The sequence below is a fragment of the Miniopterus natalensis genome, chromosome 4 (genome assembly GCF_054644295.1).
Source record: "Miniopterus natalensis isolate mMinNat1 chromosome 4, mMinNat1.hap1, whole genome shotgun sequence".
Taxonomy (NCBI): domain Eukaryota; kingdom Metazoa; phylum Chordata; class Mammalia; order Chiroptera; family Miniopteridae; genus Miniopterus; species Miniopterus natalensis.
The window spans coordinates 47417408-47434934 of record NC_142084.1 but is presented as its reverse complement, the minus strand read 5'-3'; the positions used below and the strand labels follow the sequence as shown (position 1 = coordinate 47434934).

Below are 17527 nucleotides of genomic sequence, written 5' to 3'. Positions count from 1 at the left end.
TTATCTAGCAATATTTCTTCCTTTTTCCTGTATATATATATATATATATATATATATATATATATATATATATATATATATATATGCGTGTGTATGTGTGTATGTTGGTGCAATCATAGTATATTATTGGGTCATGTTGCATTAAAGGAGGAAACTATACCTGAAAAAAAGGAAGTGCAAAGGGGAGAGGAAAGGATTGCTGGGGCTCTCAGAGAAGTAGCACAGGAGTTAAAGTTGGAAAAATACTGAGGACTCTGGACTAGCTCACTAAACTAACTTCCTTCCTTCCTTCCTTCCTTCCTTCCTTCCTTCCTTCCTTCCTTCCTTCCTTCCTTCCTTCCTCCCTCCCTCCCTCCCTCCCTCCCTTCCTTCCTTCCTTCCTTCCTTCCTTCCTTCCTTCCTTCCTTCCTTCCAGGTTTGGAAAGCTAAAAACTGCTTTTTTCATAGATTCCCTTGCAGCTAGGGTCTCAGTGCAAAAATAGGTCAATCAATTTACATGCTGTCCTGAGATTTAGAAAAGTTAAAATGAGGTCTTTTTAGTGCTTGCATGGCAGTTGCTGCTTTCAGTCATGGTTGTGAACATGTTAAGGTTCCCTAGCAGGAGCAGTAAAATATCTGTTATTAGTGTTGTAGATTCTGGGAGGCAGTTGTGATAGTTATAGGTGGGGGCTTTTGCTCCAGCATGATCTAGGACAAAAAGTGATCCCAGACTTAGTATTCTCTTTAGTGGACCAATGAGTGTAGTTCTGGGAGTGTTTCCAAGATGCTCAGCTGAAAAATTGTTTAGCTCTCCCAACAACTTAATTTCCAGAGTGACTTCCCAGAGCGGATTCTGTTCCCTGAACTAATCCTGAATGACAAAGAAAGTGAGGGCCCAATGCCTCTCCACTGAATTTTCTATTGTTAGAACCAAGGGGATTTTCCAGGCACAACACTCCAAAAGAGTTATCAGGTTAGTACCGAGTCTAAAGTCCAAAGTCAGGCTATTTACTAAATCCAAACAGAAGTCAAAGAAAATAAAAAGCCAAACTGTCAAATTAAAGGTTTCAGAGAAAATAAAAGCAGAACAATTAATCCGTAAGACAATGGAAGATAAGAGAAAATGGTCCAGAGGCATTGGTAGGCATTGGTCAGCTAGTATGCAGAATTTCTTTGGTCTTTTTTTCTTTTGCAGTGTATGTGGCAATTTTTTGGTGTGGCAGAACTTGAACCACTTAAAGGATTCGTGATAGTAAATACAGAGCTTGAGTGTGAAGGTCCTCATTCGCACACCACATTAACAAGCTCAGAGTTTATGCTAGAGACAATGCTTATCCATTGATGGTTTTAGAGCACTGGGGTCTAATGTATAATATGTGTTTTGTAAAGACAACTTTTTTTAGAGAGAAAGGAAGAGAGAGAAACATCGATTTGTTGCTCCACTTACTTATGCATTCATTGATTGCTTCTTGTATTTCTTTCTTTTTTTTTCTTTTTTTAATTTTATTATTGTTTGCTCCTTGTATTTCTTGTCTGTGCCCTGACTGAAGATCAAATCCACAACCTTGGCATATCGGGAGGATGCTCTAACCAACTGAGCTACTAGACCAAAGCTTGAAAAGACAACTTTCAAGCAAAGTTCAAAACAGATTAGAACTGTGGTAGGCAGTCAGACAGACCTAAAGAGAGCAAGGACAATGGGTCAGGTACAGAAGTCACCAGGGTGGAAAGCCCTGGGTGCCTAGCAACAGACAATTGTAGGGTGGGACCTTGCCTCCAGGGTGACCTTTCCTCCCCTAGCATATCACTGGTCAGGTGGTTTGTACCTCCTGACCTTTTCTCTCTAAAGATAACGTCTAGGTCTCAGTTGTGTTTCAGCTTCAGGCCCAGAAAAGCAACAAAATTAGACCAATGACCCCATGGCTGACCTCAGGACCAGCTGCATTGGATAATGACCCCCTGCCCTGGTGCCCACCAATCAATCAATCGAGACTCAACCCTGAAAGGACACACTTGGAAAGCTGCTGAGTATTCTATTGAGATCTGCCCTTGGGACCCCCCTAAAATCTCCACCCTTAAAACCCTTTGGACAGAGGACCTGGGAGCACACCCACGGCTTTCCCTTCCCCTTGCTGATCCCCTTCCCCATTCCCCCCAGGCACCGTTACCATTACACTCTCCAGTCCCAAACTCCTAGGGCCCTTCCTCTGCCTCCACAACTTGTTTCCTCAGCCTATCTCTTCTATGAATTACTTCCTCCACCTCTGTAATTTTATAAATAAATGTTCTCTAACAGTTTGGGTCCCGTCTCTAAATTCTTTCCTAGCCAGAACCCAAGTACCAAGGTTGCTGAACCCAGGGCCAGTCTGAGCATCTGGTGCCGTTCCCGCTGCCCACAACAGAACCAGTAAGACATGGAAGCAGAAAGAAACGAGGGGACTATTGAAATATTACAGGGCAGATATGATAAAGGTATGAACTGAACTGAGGACAAACTGAAAAAATGTATCTGTGGTAGATTTGGTAAAACGACGCATAAAGACGAGAGAAGTACACAACAGGAAGGGATGCACTTTCTAATCTGGGCAAACAAATAAATTGTGCTGCCTTTCAGACAGACATGGACTAGGTACAGAATTCACAGGAATAAACAAGTTAGGACTCGACAGGGTAGAAATTCAGGGTTACAAGATTCCAGGGCTGGTCTTGTCCCTCATGAGTTGTGTGACCCTGAATAAATTTCTTAATCTTCAAGCTTCTCTTATTTGTATGGAGGTAATGATACCTATCTTCCATAATACGTAACTGGTGTGAGAATAAAACAAGCTCATGGGACAGTGACATGAAAAATTAAATTGCTTTTCTAATTATTATAGCTCATTTGACAAAACTAGAAAGGTCCAGTAAAAAAATCTCCAAACTGGAAAAATTAGTTGTTGTTTTTCTTAAAAATGTTATTCTATGGTCTTTATTCTTTCATTCTATGTCTATTAGACACTAACATTGTCTTGACAAGGGTCTTTAATTTATATTGCCTGCTTTGTTTAAAATTCTCAGAAAGAATTCCCATAAAATTCTATTATAAAATTTATAATGTGTTCTATTAGAAACAATCTTGAACCATGGACATTAAAATATTTCACTTAACAACAGCAAAAAAACCCATAAAAACAAAATCTTCTAAAAGTTATATACCATCATTTTTCAGAGTAAGACACAAAGAAAGGAATGAAAAATATTATACCATTTTAGAAGCATGGACTATATGATTTTTCTCACTTAATCTCAGACATCACTTATTATTCTCATCCGAACTATGGGCTTTATATTTGGAGTAAATTCCATCTACTTTTTAAAAACCATGCAATCCTGTGTTTAATGTCATTGTTTTGTTTAGAGAGGTGCCCTTTTTCTAGCATTCCCTATTTCCATGTCTTGCCAGATCTCTGTCCTTTAGGGATAGCCATCCTTTTGTCGTTGCATATCTCCCTGGAAATCGTTTTAATTTCCTTCATCTACCTCAGTTTAAAATTTCACCCGAAATATTATTTACTCTTTTTACCTCAAACTGAGTGATCTGAGCTACTTTTGTGTGAAAAAGAATAACATGATGCAGAGCATGTTATTTAGAAAGACAACTGAATCAAGTAGACATAATTCAGAGATTTCAATGGAAATGGGGACAATTACTGTGGAATAATGTGTTTCAGTTTATTTTGCACACCCTGTGTTACACCAATCAAAGCTTTCCCGAAGCAATTAGAAGTAGAACACAGCGAACTGCAATTTCATCATCAAGGCCCATTGTTCCGCGACAGGAACGATTGGGAATCCTGATTTCATTTTGAAGCCCTTCTGACAAGCAAAGAGCAATGAACATAAGTCATGCTATGTGTTGTCTTGTTACATTAAAAAAAAAGTTGTAACATGTTTTTGTCCCTCACTTTGTTTTGGGAGAAAGACAATATGCTCTTAACCAAGAACAAAAGAAAACCAAAAAAAATTGTACTGATAAATCAGCACCTGAGTTAATTTCATGTTTGACACAGAAATAAAAGCATGTGAAAAACAACCCCGTTTTATGTACATCACAGTTGTTAACTTTAGGAGAACAGGAGTAGGAATTGGTCCCCTGATAAAACCCTGCCAAGTAATCATATTAATTGAGAAATTATGACTGATTTATGCCCTTTCAAATAATTTTTGTGATGTATATATCACTAAAATAGGACATACATGGTTTATTATGTTTGCTCAACTTCTCTAAAGTGCTATGAAAAAGCAAAGCTTTTTCATATTGATCTTAAGGCCATCTCTTTATAGGTTTACCTTGTATACTCAGATCAGTACAAACTTCTGGATAGGTAGACCTATGTTATTATTGTTAATGCACATAAATACTTATATTAATTATATTTATAGACAATAAGGTCAATTATAATAGTTAGGATAACATTTTTATTACACTTTATAACATGTATAGAACTAGGTAAGCCCACGTCCAGGGTTCTTAAAATCCCAGAGTCACAAATCTTGCTAGACAGGCAGGCAGATGAATAGTGTAACTCATCTATGGATTTTGGTTATACATCTCAAACTTGAGGATTTCACATGTATTTTACAAAAGCATATATACTTAGTTTATATAAAGATCTAATTTAATGTATTTTTTAAAGTTTCTTTTTCTTTTATTATCTGGCTTCCTGACATGGGAAAATTTGCTTGAAATGCCTTCATCTAAACTTCCCCATCTATAAAATGGAAAAATAATATAACAAAGTGTTTCTTGAAAGAAAGGTAAAAATGAACTGTGCTTAGCTTGACACAGTTCCCTTGGAAAAGGCTGGTGATGGGCAACATATGATGATGGTCTTATGCAAGATTGAGTGAAATATTTATTTCTTTTTCTATTGTCAGGAATTAGCATGAAGCTTTCTAGAATGTTTCCAGAGATAATGTTAGATAGGACAAGGGTCTCAGGCTCTGGACAATTCTAAATGTTATTCTTGCTAAATGTTAGAATGTAGCGTAGTATTTTACAGATGCAGTTGTAAACAGGATGAGCCTGACAGGAACTCAATAGGGAGTAGCCAACTGCAAAGAAGAAATCAACATGTAATTGACCATATTTCTAGAAAAAATGATTTATCAAAACTGATACAGGAATGAAATAAATTATGCTTTCTACAGTCCTGATATTTATTAAAATCTCTTTTCATTCTTATGAATTTATTCCTTTTTGTATTTTTACAGAATCCTTCTTTGGGGTCTCAGAAAGGAAAGAGTATGAATCACTATACTGAAAGGAAAAATAGACATTTGAGTAGAAAGGTAAGTATTTAAAGAAAAGTCAATGATTTGCGAGGGACACTTTTAATCTAATAAGAAAACATCTCTTGATCCCTTTTAAATAAGAAGGTAGAAAAAAATCAATTTTATTTATGGAGAAGCAGATTTATTTTTCATCTCTGCTCTGCATCTACTTGTGGGTAGCAAAATCAATGTATCAGAGTTATGAAAGATTAGCAAACATACTGCATGAAGACTAGGTAAAAGAATGTGTTTTTTAAAAATGTCTTTCACTAAGTGTAAGTATGACTCTAAAAAAATTAATGCCAGCCATTGGCAGTGGAGTTAATCATAAGACATTTCAGAAAATATGTTGAATAATGTGGTTCGGGATTTGGTAAAACCCAATTCACACAACTGTACTAATTTTTAAGTTTATTCTTACATAGTGAGAGGCAATAACAACATCAACGATGTTATGCCCATTGAATAGTGTTGGTTTGTCTAATTTCCATGAAAACAAGACAATTTTTGCTTACAGTCTCATTGCAATACATTTAATAAAATTTGTTTGCTGTGACAATGTGTCTGTGAAAGTTGACAAGTTGGTAACTTCATTGTAAAAGCTATTTTATTTTTTCTCTGTAAACAATTACTGGATCGTTAAATTAAATTTTATTCCTATAGGCTGCGTCAGACACATAAAACCCAGGTGTCTAAGTTCCTATTTCTGCATTTGAGCTGCTGGTTTCTTAATGTGGAATCAGAAAGCTGTACTCATGGATTATTCCCCATAATAATTACAGTTGACAATTACTATGGTGATATAAAAATTATTAAATGGGCCATCAACTAAAAGGTTGCTTTTGGCTTTTAACCTAAGGAATTGGCTTCAGATGTTGAACAGACATTTTACTGGGTGATATTGTGCTAAATAGTTAAAACAAATTAAGCCTGCTCAAGAGACTCTTTTAGATAACCCTATCCTTTCCTCTAGAAATGTACTTGATAATTATTAGTATCCTTGAGGATAACCAACCAGTCAGTTATTTCAAATATAGATCCCACAAATATGTTTTTCATCTCCAAATTCATTTAAAATGCTATTTAAAACATTTAATTTGCACTTTAACATTTAGTAAGTACAAATAAAAATCTAAGACGAGACTACCACTTCTATATAAATACACTAAGTGGAGATATTTCAGATACCGATGAATCCTCTTGGGCAAGATATTTAGCCCAAACCTAAGTTTTTCTATCTGTGAAATGGAGACTATATAACGCATATATATGTTATATATACATTTATGTATAAATGTATAATGTATATTTATATATATATGAATGTAATATACATACATATTGTATTATATATAATTAGATTCAATACACAATACTCTAATCAAAAAAGTATGCAAGAAATTCAGATTTAAATATGAATATGAATTGAATATATTCAGATTAAATAAAATTAAAATTATTTATCTAATAAAGTCTGTTATTATCTCTTCTTCAGCTTTTCTTCTGCAGAACAGGGATTTTGTCCATTTCACACAGTGCTGTAGTAAGGATTAAATGAGTTGTTAACACATAAGGTGCTCAGAACAGTGCCTGATACATAGCATGTATTCAACAAATGTTGGCTTTTATTGCATAATTTTCTCACTGTGTGTTTTGCCAAGTGAGCCAATACAAATATTACATATTGGATATTAAAGCTGAATAAATTATACCAAAATATTCAGTTAATTCCACTACCTACAGAAGGTACAATCTTGTATTAGGTTAAGTGTATTTCTCTAAATCACTTTCTGAAGGTAGTTCTGTTTACTTACTACACCAAATAGGTAATGTCTTTAAAAGTAAACAGAACACAATTTACATGATAAATGGTTTATGCAGAGTAATAAAATGCTCCTTTCTTTCCCTCCTTACCACCATTTTTCTTATATTACTAGGTCTTATTGGTGCTTAGGAGATACCTGATCCCCCACAGCTGGGTTAAGTACCCACCTAAGGGCTCTTCTCACCCTTTGTGTACCTCCCATCCCACTCTAGACCTAGTCATTTATTTGTTTTCTTCACTGGGTTTTTGAGAATAAGGACTGTGCCCTCCCCCCACCCCCAATACTACTTATTTATTGCATAGTATAGTGTTTGGGCACATAGCTGACTCTAAATAGAGTCATTAAATGAATAAATGAAGATACTTTCTAAACTAGGTGATTACTGTGATTCAGATAGTTCTGAATCCTTCATTTCATCCATGATTTATTTACTCTTATTTTGTTCCTTGATAACAAACACTCCTGGAGTCCCAAGCTATAATTCCACAATATGCAACCCTGGATAAAAATCCATTCATTAGATGGTACAATAACTAGAATGCTGAATTATTGGCACACTTGTTTTAGGTTAACAATTGTCATTTTATATCACATAACTGTCTGTCAAATATTTCTATGAACAAAATATTCCATATGAAGTAGCATAGAAGACTGGAAACATTTAGAACTCTGAATTCCTGCTCTGCCCTTACCTAATCTTTCTGAACCTTAGTTTTTCTGTCTCTGTAATGAGAACAGCAATACCTACTTTCAGAGTTATCATGAAGTTTTGAGATATATGTTTAAACATTTTGGCATAGAATAAGCATTAAAATATTATTGCTTTATTAATTATTGAGTTTTGAGATATAAATGTATCTGAGAACTCTGTGTTGCTTGTCTTTTGAATTAGAAGACTGTGGTACAGAAATAGCACAGGAGTCTTCAGTTCTGCTCTGACTTCATGTTCTACTTATTTCCAGGTACAATTTTTATTCTGAGGCAAAAACAAGCTGACAAATTTCAACTCAATCTGGATCCTGCCTGTTGTTCCCTTTCCATAAAGCATAACAACACTCTCACCAAAGCAAGGACAAAGAAATCTGTGCCACCTGTGTCATTTGTGAGTGGAGAGAAAAAAGTTCCTCAATTCTACCTATATCCATGAGGCCTCTCCTGTTTGGGTAGACACAACTCTGTCCATTGGTCCTCAGATAATGAAATAAGGATATTTAAATTCCAATGTGTTCTAAACACTATATAGATAGAATTAAACAACTATTGAGAATTCAACTTCTTTCTAAGGAGTTCACAATGACACATTTTGATAAAGAGCAGTGTTAACATGATCTCGTGATTTACCCCCTAGAGGAAAAGATCTTTTCGTATGAGGGGCATTTTTAGCTCAATTATTACTATTGTGAATAATCATGTTTTGACATTGTTCAGTAACTATACAATTAAAGTTAATATGCTACTTTAAGCTGCACAGAGAATGTAATTTTTCTTCATGATGTGATGTTTGAAGCACCAGTCTCCCCCTTTGCATTCTTCAATTCCATCTGTTTCCATAACAACCACCGGGATATATTTTTAATGATTTTTCTTTTTTACAAAAATCAAAGCTCTTGAAGGCGTAATGTCTTTTATTTAATTTCCCTCGTTTGTTTTTTATAGTTAGTCTAATAAAAATTTAGATTTTATTCACTATTGCCTTTGGCAATACTGAGTAAAGGCTTTGTAATAGCTATTAAAAACAATAACTGATAAATGATCAAATAAGAAAGAATTAAAAGGAGGAAGAAAATCCTGCAAGCTCTTATCTGCCCTGATATAATTTATTTTCAGAATGCATAAAGTCCATTTCACAATAAACAACTGTCCGTCTTGCTCAGAGACTAAAAGAAATGAAGGGTGAGACATCTGAAAATAAGCCAATAGGTTTAATGAGAAATTTAATATACTCAAACTCCTCTATTTACCTTATATTTTATTTCTAAGAGAGGTTATGTTTGTGGGGCAATACCAGTCCATTTGTTATAGGCAAATATATAAATTCCTTTAGCCTCGTAAGACCAAAAATAGACAATGGGAAAATGGCTCCAGCAAATATCAATTGGTAAACATAATTTCTTAATAAGGTCAAACTTATGTTTCATTGTCTTATGTATTAAGAAAACTATCTGCAATATTTTAAATTCTTATCAAAGGCAGAATTTTATTACAACAGAATGTACTTTTTAAATCATAATCTTAGTCTCTAAAACTTTAACTCTGCAGTTTGGTCACAGAAAACATCTCAGGATTATTTGATTTTTAAGATTCTTCCATATTTTAAGGCATCTGGCATTTCTAATAAGAAGAGGGGGTTTAATATATGAGATATTGTACTTAATAGACTTTATAAACAAAAATCAATCTCATTTTTGTTCAGTAAATTCTCTCTGCTCAAACTGTTTATCCATCCCACAAATTGTATTAAGTTCCCCTTACGTTCCAAACACCAGAGATAAAGAGGTAAATAGGACAGATCTTCCTTTTTTCATCTTATATTCTAGTGGAAACAAAGAAGGAAAAAAAAGAAAGAAAGTAAACTAACATGCACTCATACCTGTATAAATGTTTTCAGATAAAGATGAGTCTAAGAAAAAAAAACACCAGAATTGGCAGAGAGAGTGAGTGGGTGCAATATTAGGAGGAACTCTAGTCAAAGTTGTTATGGTAGATATGCCAACTCTGAATGAAGACGCTGGCTATAAAAAGATCTAGGGAAGGAAACTTTTAGATGCATGATCTAGATGCATTAATAATATATATGTGGTCCTCGTACTCAAGTCCTTAATTTATATAGTAAACATCATCTCCATACTACTAATTTATGAAGCAGATTACTTTCTCCCTCAGTTTTATTTATTAACATCTGTGCATAAAGATAGTTTAGTTGGATCAAACTATACATTCACTTATCAAAAGGATGTAATTCTCCACTCCAATTTGGTGATTAAATGTTATATATTATATTCAATACACCATACCCTAATCAATTCAACCAATTCAATTGCTGAATGTTATGAAGGCAAATCATTTAGAACATTTTGTTAATTTTTAATACAAAATACTTCAACCTACTAGACCTGGATATGGTTATTTTCAAAAGCAAAAGATACCCACTCCACCTCATTTTTACAAGTTTTGGCAAAGAATGAGAAAAAACGTGTTATACTCACCTATCTGTATTGCAAAAGATCTATCTGACTTACTTTCCTTTAGGTTTTTATCAAATTTTGCTCTTCTGTGATATTATTAGTTTTTTAAATGTTAAGATCTCTTGTAATTAATTAAAGTTATAGGAATTCTATGCATTTATTCATTTATTTTCTGTATAATAGCCAGGGGATGCCAGTGTTCATTAAGTCATAAAGAATGGAATTCTAGAATGTCTCAAGTTTAGGGGCTGATTTCTGTATTACACAAATATCCAAGTGGGATGGTTTAGTACAAATAAAAAGAAATAATAGTACAGCTTGTGAGCATTGAGAACTACAAAAAAGTTAATAATGTTATGATTCTTCAATTAAAACATACAATCCATCTTCATGCTTCTAAAAGAAGTCAAACTAAAGCACATTGTTTGATTTTGCATAAGTTTAATAAACATGAAACTTTAACCTTCAACAAAAATCTTCTATTTTAAAAATAAGAGATTATGACACAAACATGAATCTTTTTAGCTGCTTGTTTTACTCATAGATACTTATCAGATTGTGTAAAAAGGTACTTTGTCCAGTAGCTTCAAATTGGATTTTTTATATGTGTCTTATCAGTAAGTTATATCTTATTACTAGAGCGAATTTATAGTAAATTGTAAAAATTTTGGAATTTAAAATCAGACAGAAATCAGGCTCACCAGTTCATCCTTCTTATTTGTTAGTCGGGAGAGTTCTTTAACTTTTGACTTACAGTATTTTCACTTGTATGCAAACAATGGTATCACCTCTCATTTGGGTGTGGTGTATAAGTAACCTAGAAATCAGAAGACCTGGATCCTTATTTTGGAGTGAATTCCCTAAACTCTTAACAACATTGATATTTCATTACCATTTAAATTTAATTAAATTTGTATTAAATACATCTCAGCATGGTTGTCAGCTATAACAAAACAATGGACATAAAGACTGTTTTGAAAGTTACAAAGCTTTATACATATATATCTCATTACAAATCACTTTTCATTTGAGTTTTATTCATATGCATTAAATACTTCTCCTTGAACTTGAAAGCTTTCTTATCTAGTCTCTCTTCCTCAGTTTTCTATAGAGCAGAAAGCACCCCAGTCCAGACCTTGTACATAGAAGGATGGAAAATGTAAACACAAGTTTGGAGATCACCTCAACAAACACACATAGTGACATAGTGACACAACTTAGTCTATTTATAGCCTCAAAGAATCACTATTGATTACAAGAAAGCAATTTTCTCTGGAGTTGTTGCTGACTACTTAAAATGACATTTTTTTGATCTCCCTATTTTGATTCCATAGATTTTTTTTAAACTCTATTCCTCAGAAAATCTTTCACCTTCTAATTTCTGATTCTTATGATCTCCTTTGCTCTCATTTTAAGTTTAATATTGAAACTCTGATTTAATTTAGGAAATTGCTTAAGGATATAGCGGTATAAGGTGATTTGTTTTGGTTTTTAACATGTAAACTTGTGTTACAATGAATTTAAAAGAGATGTTTTTTTCTTTGCTTGTCATCTAAGGAGCTCCCCTGCCCCTTAGGGTACAATTGTGAAGATGATTGCTTAATAAGCATGGTCTCCCAAACCCTTCAATGTTCTCATTCAATCTGAAAGATTTTCAGCTACATAAATACTTTCTGAATTTAAAAATAAGGTAGCCTGTATTACCTTATAGATTTTTTAAAAAGTAAAGTCTAAGTCTTTTTAACTAATATCAGTTATGGAGGATGCGATGGCTATATTTATGTGTCAGTCAGTGCAGAGCAGATAATAGCCTAGCAGATATACACAATCATGAGATTATAAAGAAGAAGCCCTATCTGTCTTCATGCCACACTGTAATGTATTATTATATTATTTACAATCTTCGTGTTTGGCCAAATGTATACAATTCAAATAATGACCGCTTTTCCCCTCAAACTGAAAGAGAAACAATTGCTTGGATTATCAGAATCCCAGCTTTACCAGTTATTACCTAAGTCGCTTTGGGTAGGTTTTTAAATTTCTCTATGCCTCAGTTGCCTTATCTATAAATAGGGATAGTGATCCTACCTTTCTCGTTGGATTTTTGTATTAAAAAATGAGACTATGTATAAAATGCTTAGAAAAGCTCCTTGGTATTTAATAATCAGTCACCATCCTGATCTCCTTCTCCTCTCCCGCCCCTTCCTCTGGGCTATGATCTGGAAGGAAAGCCTCAGATGCTCTGGTCGACAGTGGAGGAGTAATAATAAAAGCACGTGTATACAAAATGGAAATGCAGGAAAAATACTCTCTCAAAGAAGAAATGCATTTGTGGTAGAGGCTAGCTAAATGCTCTCAATTTCCACATTCTGGTCATATAGGAAGACTATACATCCCACCATTCCCACACATACACTGGGCTATGTCACTGGTTTCCAGTCGACGGCATGAGGGTAGAAGTGTTGCACTCACTTCCAAACCTAAGCCGGTATCTCCATGATCACCCCCTCACACTCTTTCCCTTATTTGACCCACTCAGAGGCCCTAAATTCAAGATAATGGCCCCAGGGGATGGGAGAAAGAGGGATCCCTGCCTTCATTCCTGGAGAGTCAAATGCCCTGTACCAGACTGAGCCGTGAGCAAAAGCAAACCTTTACCATATTAAACTTTTGAAATGTCTGAGCTGATTTCTTTAAGCTCCTATTCTTAATTTTCACTCTGATTGTTAGGCTAATACCACTCAGCACTAAATCCATTCTTCTAAATTCTGTTTTAAGATGTTGGAGCTGGGACCCTTCCAACCAGATTCTCCTTTGCATTTACCTCTTGGGCAGGCTGTGCCAATACCAGTGCCAGCGGAAACTAGAACACAGGAGGAGAGAGAGGACTCGCTTCTTGCTCACTGCCTGCTTCTGTTAGTGTCATCCCAGCAAGCCTTCTTTAAGTCAGCAGTGGAAACTGGGTCCAGGTTCTAAGTTTGTTCGCTTTTTTCCACACTCCTTGAACTATCTTTATTGCATCTCCCATTTGAATATATAAGGTTTGAGATGTGCATCCCCTTCAGACATCTGGGTCCCAGACCCTCAGAGTCCCTCTTCTGAACTACAGAGTGTCCCGCAGCAGCTGAGAAGCGTTTCTCCTTAGTCTCCAGCCTCCTCCCTGTGCTACTCCTCTCTACGGGGGGTTGTTACTTCTTGAAGTTACTAAACTTGTGTGTATACCTTCTTGACTTTTTTCAGTCTTCCAATAGCTGATTAAATAATTTTTCATATTATATTAAAATTACTGGCTTTTGTTTTCCTGATGGTACCTTAACTTTTATAACTTTTCAAATACAGAAATTGGTAGCGGAAGCCTGTGCTATCATAACAAAATCTAAATTATGTGGCATTTGCTTAGTAGTTAGGCAATGGGTGGCAGGGAAACAGATTTCAAAGGTAGAAAGCCATCTATCTGCCTGGTGTTTTGGCATAATTCTTGGTAAAACTTCCCAGGGGTGCATAACCAGAGGCTGGAGAGAACCACGGACATGGGAGATGGGCAAAGCCTATTCAGGGATCCTTCCTGAACTCTAGGTTAGGGAGACTTTATAATGTCTGTCCAGCAGGATTTCACGTCTGGTTTCCTGGTGTATCTGATTCTTTGTCTTCCCAAGCATGAGTGTTTATTGTGGTTTCCCTCTCCCTACTCCTCATCAGTGTATTGGGTACAAATGTGTGGTGGGAGCTGGTTGCAAAATACAGATAATATATTCGTAGGCAATTCACCACCATCATTATTTGATAAGGACAATGCATACGCAGAGCTCACGAACTTGAGCTGAATCGGGTGACTGAAAGAATGTTTAGTTATCTCTCTTGGAATATAATAATACTTTTTCAGGAGAGTGGAAACATGACACAAATGTTTGGCAACTAGAAAGGTAGACTGTGGCCGAAATGGGTTAGATGCTCACTAATTCCATCTGCTTTTCCTGGTAATCTACCTACCTAACATTTACCAGCCTCCCTGACGGTTCAGATGGGGCCATGAGACTAGGTTCTGTCCAACGGAAGAATGTCCACACATTCAAGGCTGCTCCATAATAGTCCATGCACGGTGGCCCATGCAGTCTCTGCCTTTTCCTCGGCGAGCTAAGAGGCCCTGTGCTTAAGAAGGCAGCATCAAAAGATGAAAGGAGTCTGAGTCTTTAAATCGTTATTTAACAGTGAAACATCAAGGAGAGCTGCCTCAGACACATGGGCTATGAAATAAGAAACAAATATTTGATTTTTCTATGTTAAGAAACTGAATTTTTGAGGTTATGTTGCAGTGACTGACGTTTATCCCCCAACACATCTTTTCGATTTTAAAAAAGATTAATTACTGGATTTAATTAAATTGGTAACTTGATGTTTTTCCTTTCTAGTACAAGTGTTTGAATGGGAAGAAAATGTCATCAGGACAGTGAGATGGTGTGGTATAGTAGAAAAACCTTAGCTTGAGAAGCCTAGCCTCAAGTGATCCTTTTATCATTTACTAGCTAAGTGGCACCTGTGAAGTCAATTAATTTCTCTGGGCCACAGTTTTCACACATCTGCAAAATGAAGCTAACATTAGGTTACCCAATTATAAGAGAAAGCCAGGCTAAATGTTTGCTCAGGATTTTCTATGGTTTTGATCTATGGTTCTATGAAACAGGAATTAAGCACAAAAGCCACTCTAATGAAAGCACAGAAGTCTTTGGTGTTTTTTTTACTTTAAAATTTTTAGCTACTGCATGACACACGACAAAGTCCAGGCTCATGAATAAATATTGCGTAACACCCTTGTTTCAACTGTGTTAACTCATTCTAAGCAGTTCTATTGGAAATAATCATTTACAAAAGAGTGAGATGCAACAGTGCAGATGATAATTTTGAAGAACCTATGCCCTGGAACGTTGGCTATCCAATCGTCTGCACACATTTCTCCAGATGCTCAGCCCCTTCCCCACAATCTGAGACGATGAAGCTTAAGGGAAACTCCCACTTCTATGTTTTGTCAACTAAGAGCCTATTCTCTGAGATAGTGTCTCTTGATATGCACCCAATAATGTTTGCTCAAGATCGTTTTTTCTATGTTAAAAAATAGAAATTATCAAATGACTCAAAAGTTAAAAACAAACCCCAAATCTTAGCACATACTTAATTATATGTTCACCAGCTAATAAATTAAGCTAATGAAAACACTGGTATTTTTATAAAATGGTAAAAACAACTGAATTAGATCTGTCAAAATAAAACTTAGAGACTAAATGGACTTTTTCTTCTGTAAATCAAAACGAAGAATGTTGCAGCCAAAATCTAAATAAAGAGCATATAAACCTCCCTTTGCTGAGTTTTCTTTTCCTAATCACTGGCAAATAACGGCTCACTGGAGCTGAGCATTTAAACTTAATGCGGAAAACTAAACATAAAGGAGTATATTATTGAATTGTCTTCAAATCATTTTTGCAATTATTTAATTCACAATTTTATATAAAAAGTATAATTTTTGAATCACCTTTTGAGACATTTTTAATGATATATATTAAAATATATTATTCTTGCTTTTGGATAACTCTGCATGTTTTGCTCCATCGATTCCATTACACAAGTATAGAAGATACGAACACAAGTACACAAGATACGAACTTTAAATATCTCTTTAACGCCCCTGACATAAACGAAGGGCAAAGAAGTAGAAAGAAAAAGAAATTGCTGTTTAGTCTGAATCAAGCACAATTGTTATATGGCATTATGCTATTTCTATTAATACCCACTAACAAAACTGAAGCTATATGAATAATATAATACAAATGCAAAGAGTGTGGTGAGCAAGAACAAGGTGTGCGTGGCATCCCCTCCTCCCCTTAGCGCCCATTTCCATAACGGCTGCGTCGAGGTAAAGTAACTTTTCACTCACCAGCGTGGAGGTTTGGGAGGCATCAGCCACGTCCCCTGCGCTCTCGGGTGTCCGCGTGCTGTTGGGGGTTCTGTGCGGGTTCCGGGCTATCGCCTCGCACCAGCCCAGCATTTTCTCCTTCCTCTTAGCCCTTTTCAATGTCTGAAATTCTGAAAATAATTTACATTCCCTGAAACAGGTCACTTATTTTAGTCGGCTATTTTTTGGAAATGTACATATTGTAATTAAATAAGCGATTTAATGAAATACCAATGGAGAACATTTTATTTTAACCACAGGTTATGGGGAGGAAAAGATGAGTATGCCGATCACTAAAAATATCCCAGAGCCATAGGGGAATGAAAACCGTGCACATCTATTCAAAGGGCCTGATGTGTCCAGCCTAATGCGACCCTTCTAGACTGGGGGAATTTCAGGTTCTAAGTGTCGTTTCCAGGGATCAGTTTATAACATGGGTTCTTAACTTGGGAGCTAAGAACAGACCCAGTTCCTGCTAGGTTTCCATATTTCAATGACATCTAAAATTTGGCACAGCCTTTCAGCTGAATGGCCTACAGGTGCAGAAAACACTGAGTACGGGCCAGCAACAAAGATTACTCGTTCTAGCAATGGCATGGTCTCTCCCTTATAAAGTTCTCCCAACTAAAGGAGAAATTTTAGAGCAAACATGGTAAACTTAATATGTGACATCTATCACCGGTACAACCTATTCAAAAATAATGATTTTTAAAATATTCTTACTATCTCATGAGTAAAAATATTCCACAACTCTTTCTTGCTTTCCAGAACTTCCCATTTGGGGTTTATTTATTTATTTATTTATTTATTTATTTGTCTTTGAAAAAGTTATATTAACAATGACTTTTAACATAATGGAGAAAACATTCTTTCCCTGTAAAGTTTTATAGCCTACTTTTCCACTCCACCACCCTCAGTAATTAGAAATAGTTTATTGCAGGTCTTTAGTTAAATGCATTACACTGTCAATTAAATATCAAAAATAATGTGGAGTAATTATTTTTCACAGCATCGAAAGCAATTAGCAATCTGGTGGTTTATAACATTTCAGGGATTCAAAATAGCACATTTCACAGCACTAAGAAAAGTAACACAAAGAAAGGTTGCACTAACAGACTGATGAGTTATTACTCTAAATGACAAAATACTAGAGCTAAATGGATCTGAACAATGTAAATAGGGAAATTATAAAAAAAACTTTCATAAAAATTAAGTCTAAGATACTCAATGGAATGGATTTCTTAATAAGACTGGTAATCTGAGTCAATCATTCACTTGAG

General features: G+C 35.4%; 1 protein-coding gene across 1 annotated transcript in view; it reads right to left on the bottom strand.

The window, feature by feature from the left end:
* Nucleotides 1–16727, bottom strand: part of MARCHF1 (membrane associated ring-CH-type finger 1) — a 232887-nt gene extending 216160 nt beyond the window's left edge. Inside the window, 1 exon segment of the mRNA XM_087816521.1 lies at nucleotides 16230–16727. Within this exon segment, the coding sequence (XP_087672647.1) occupies nucleotides 16230–16340 (111 nt within the window). The 5' untranslated portion in view covers nucleotides 16341–16727.
* Between the last annotated feature and the right edge of the window lie 800 nt (nucleotides 16728–17527).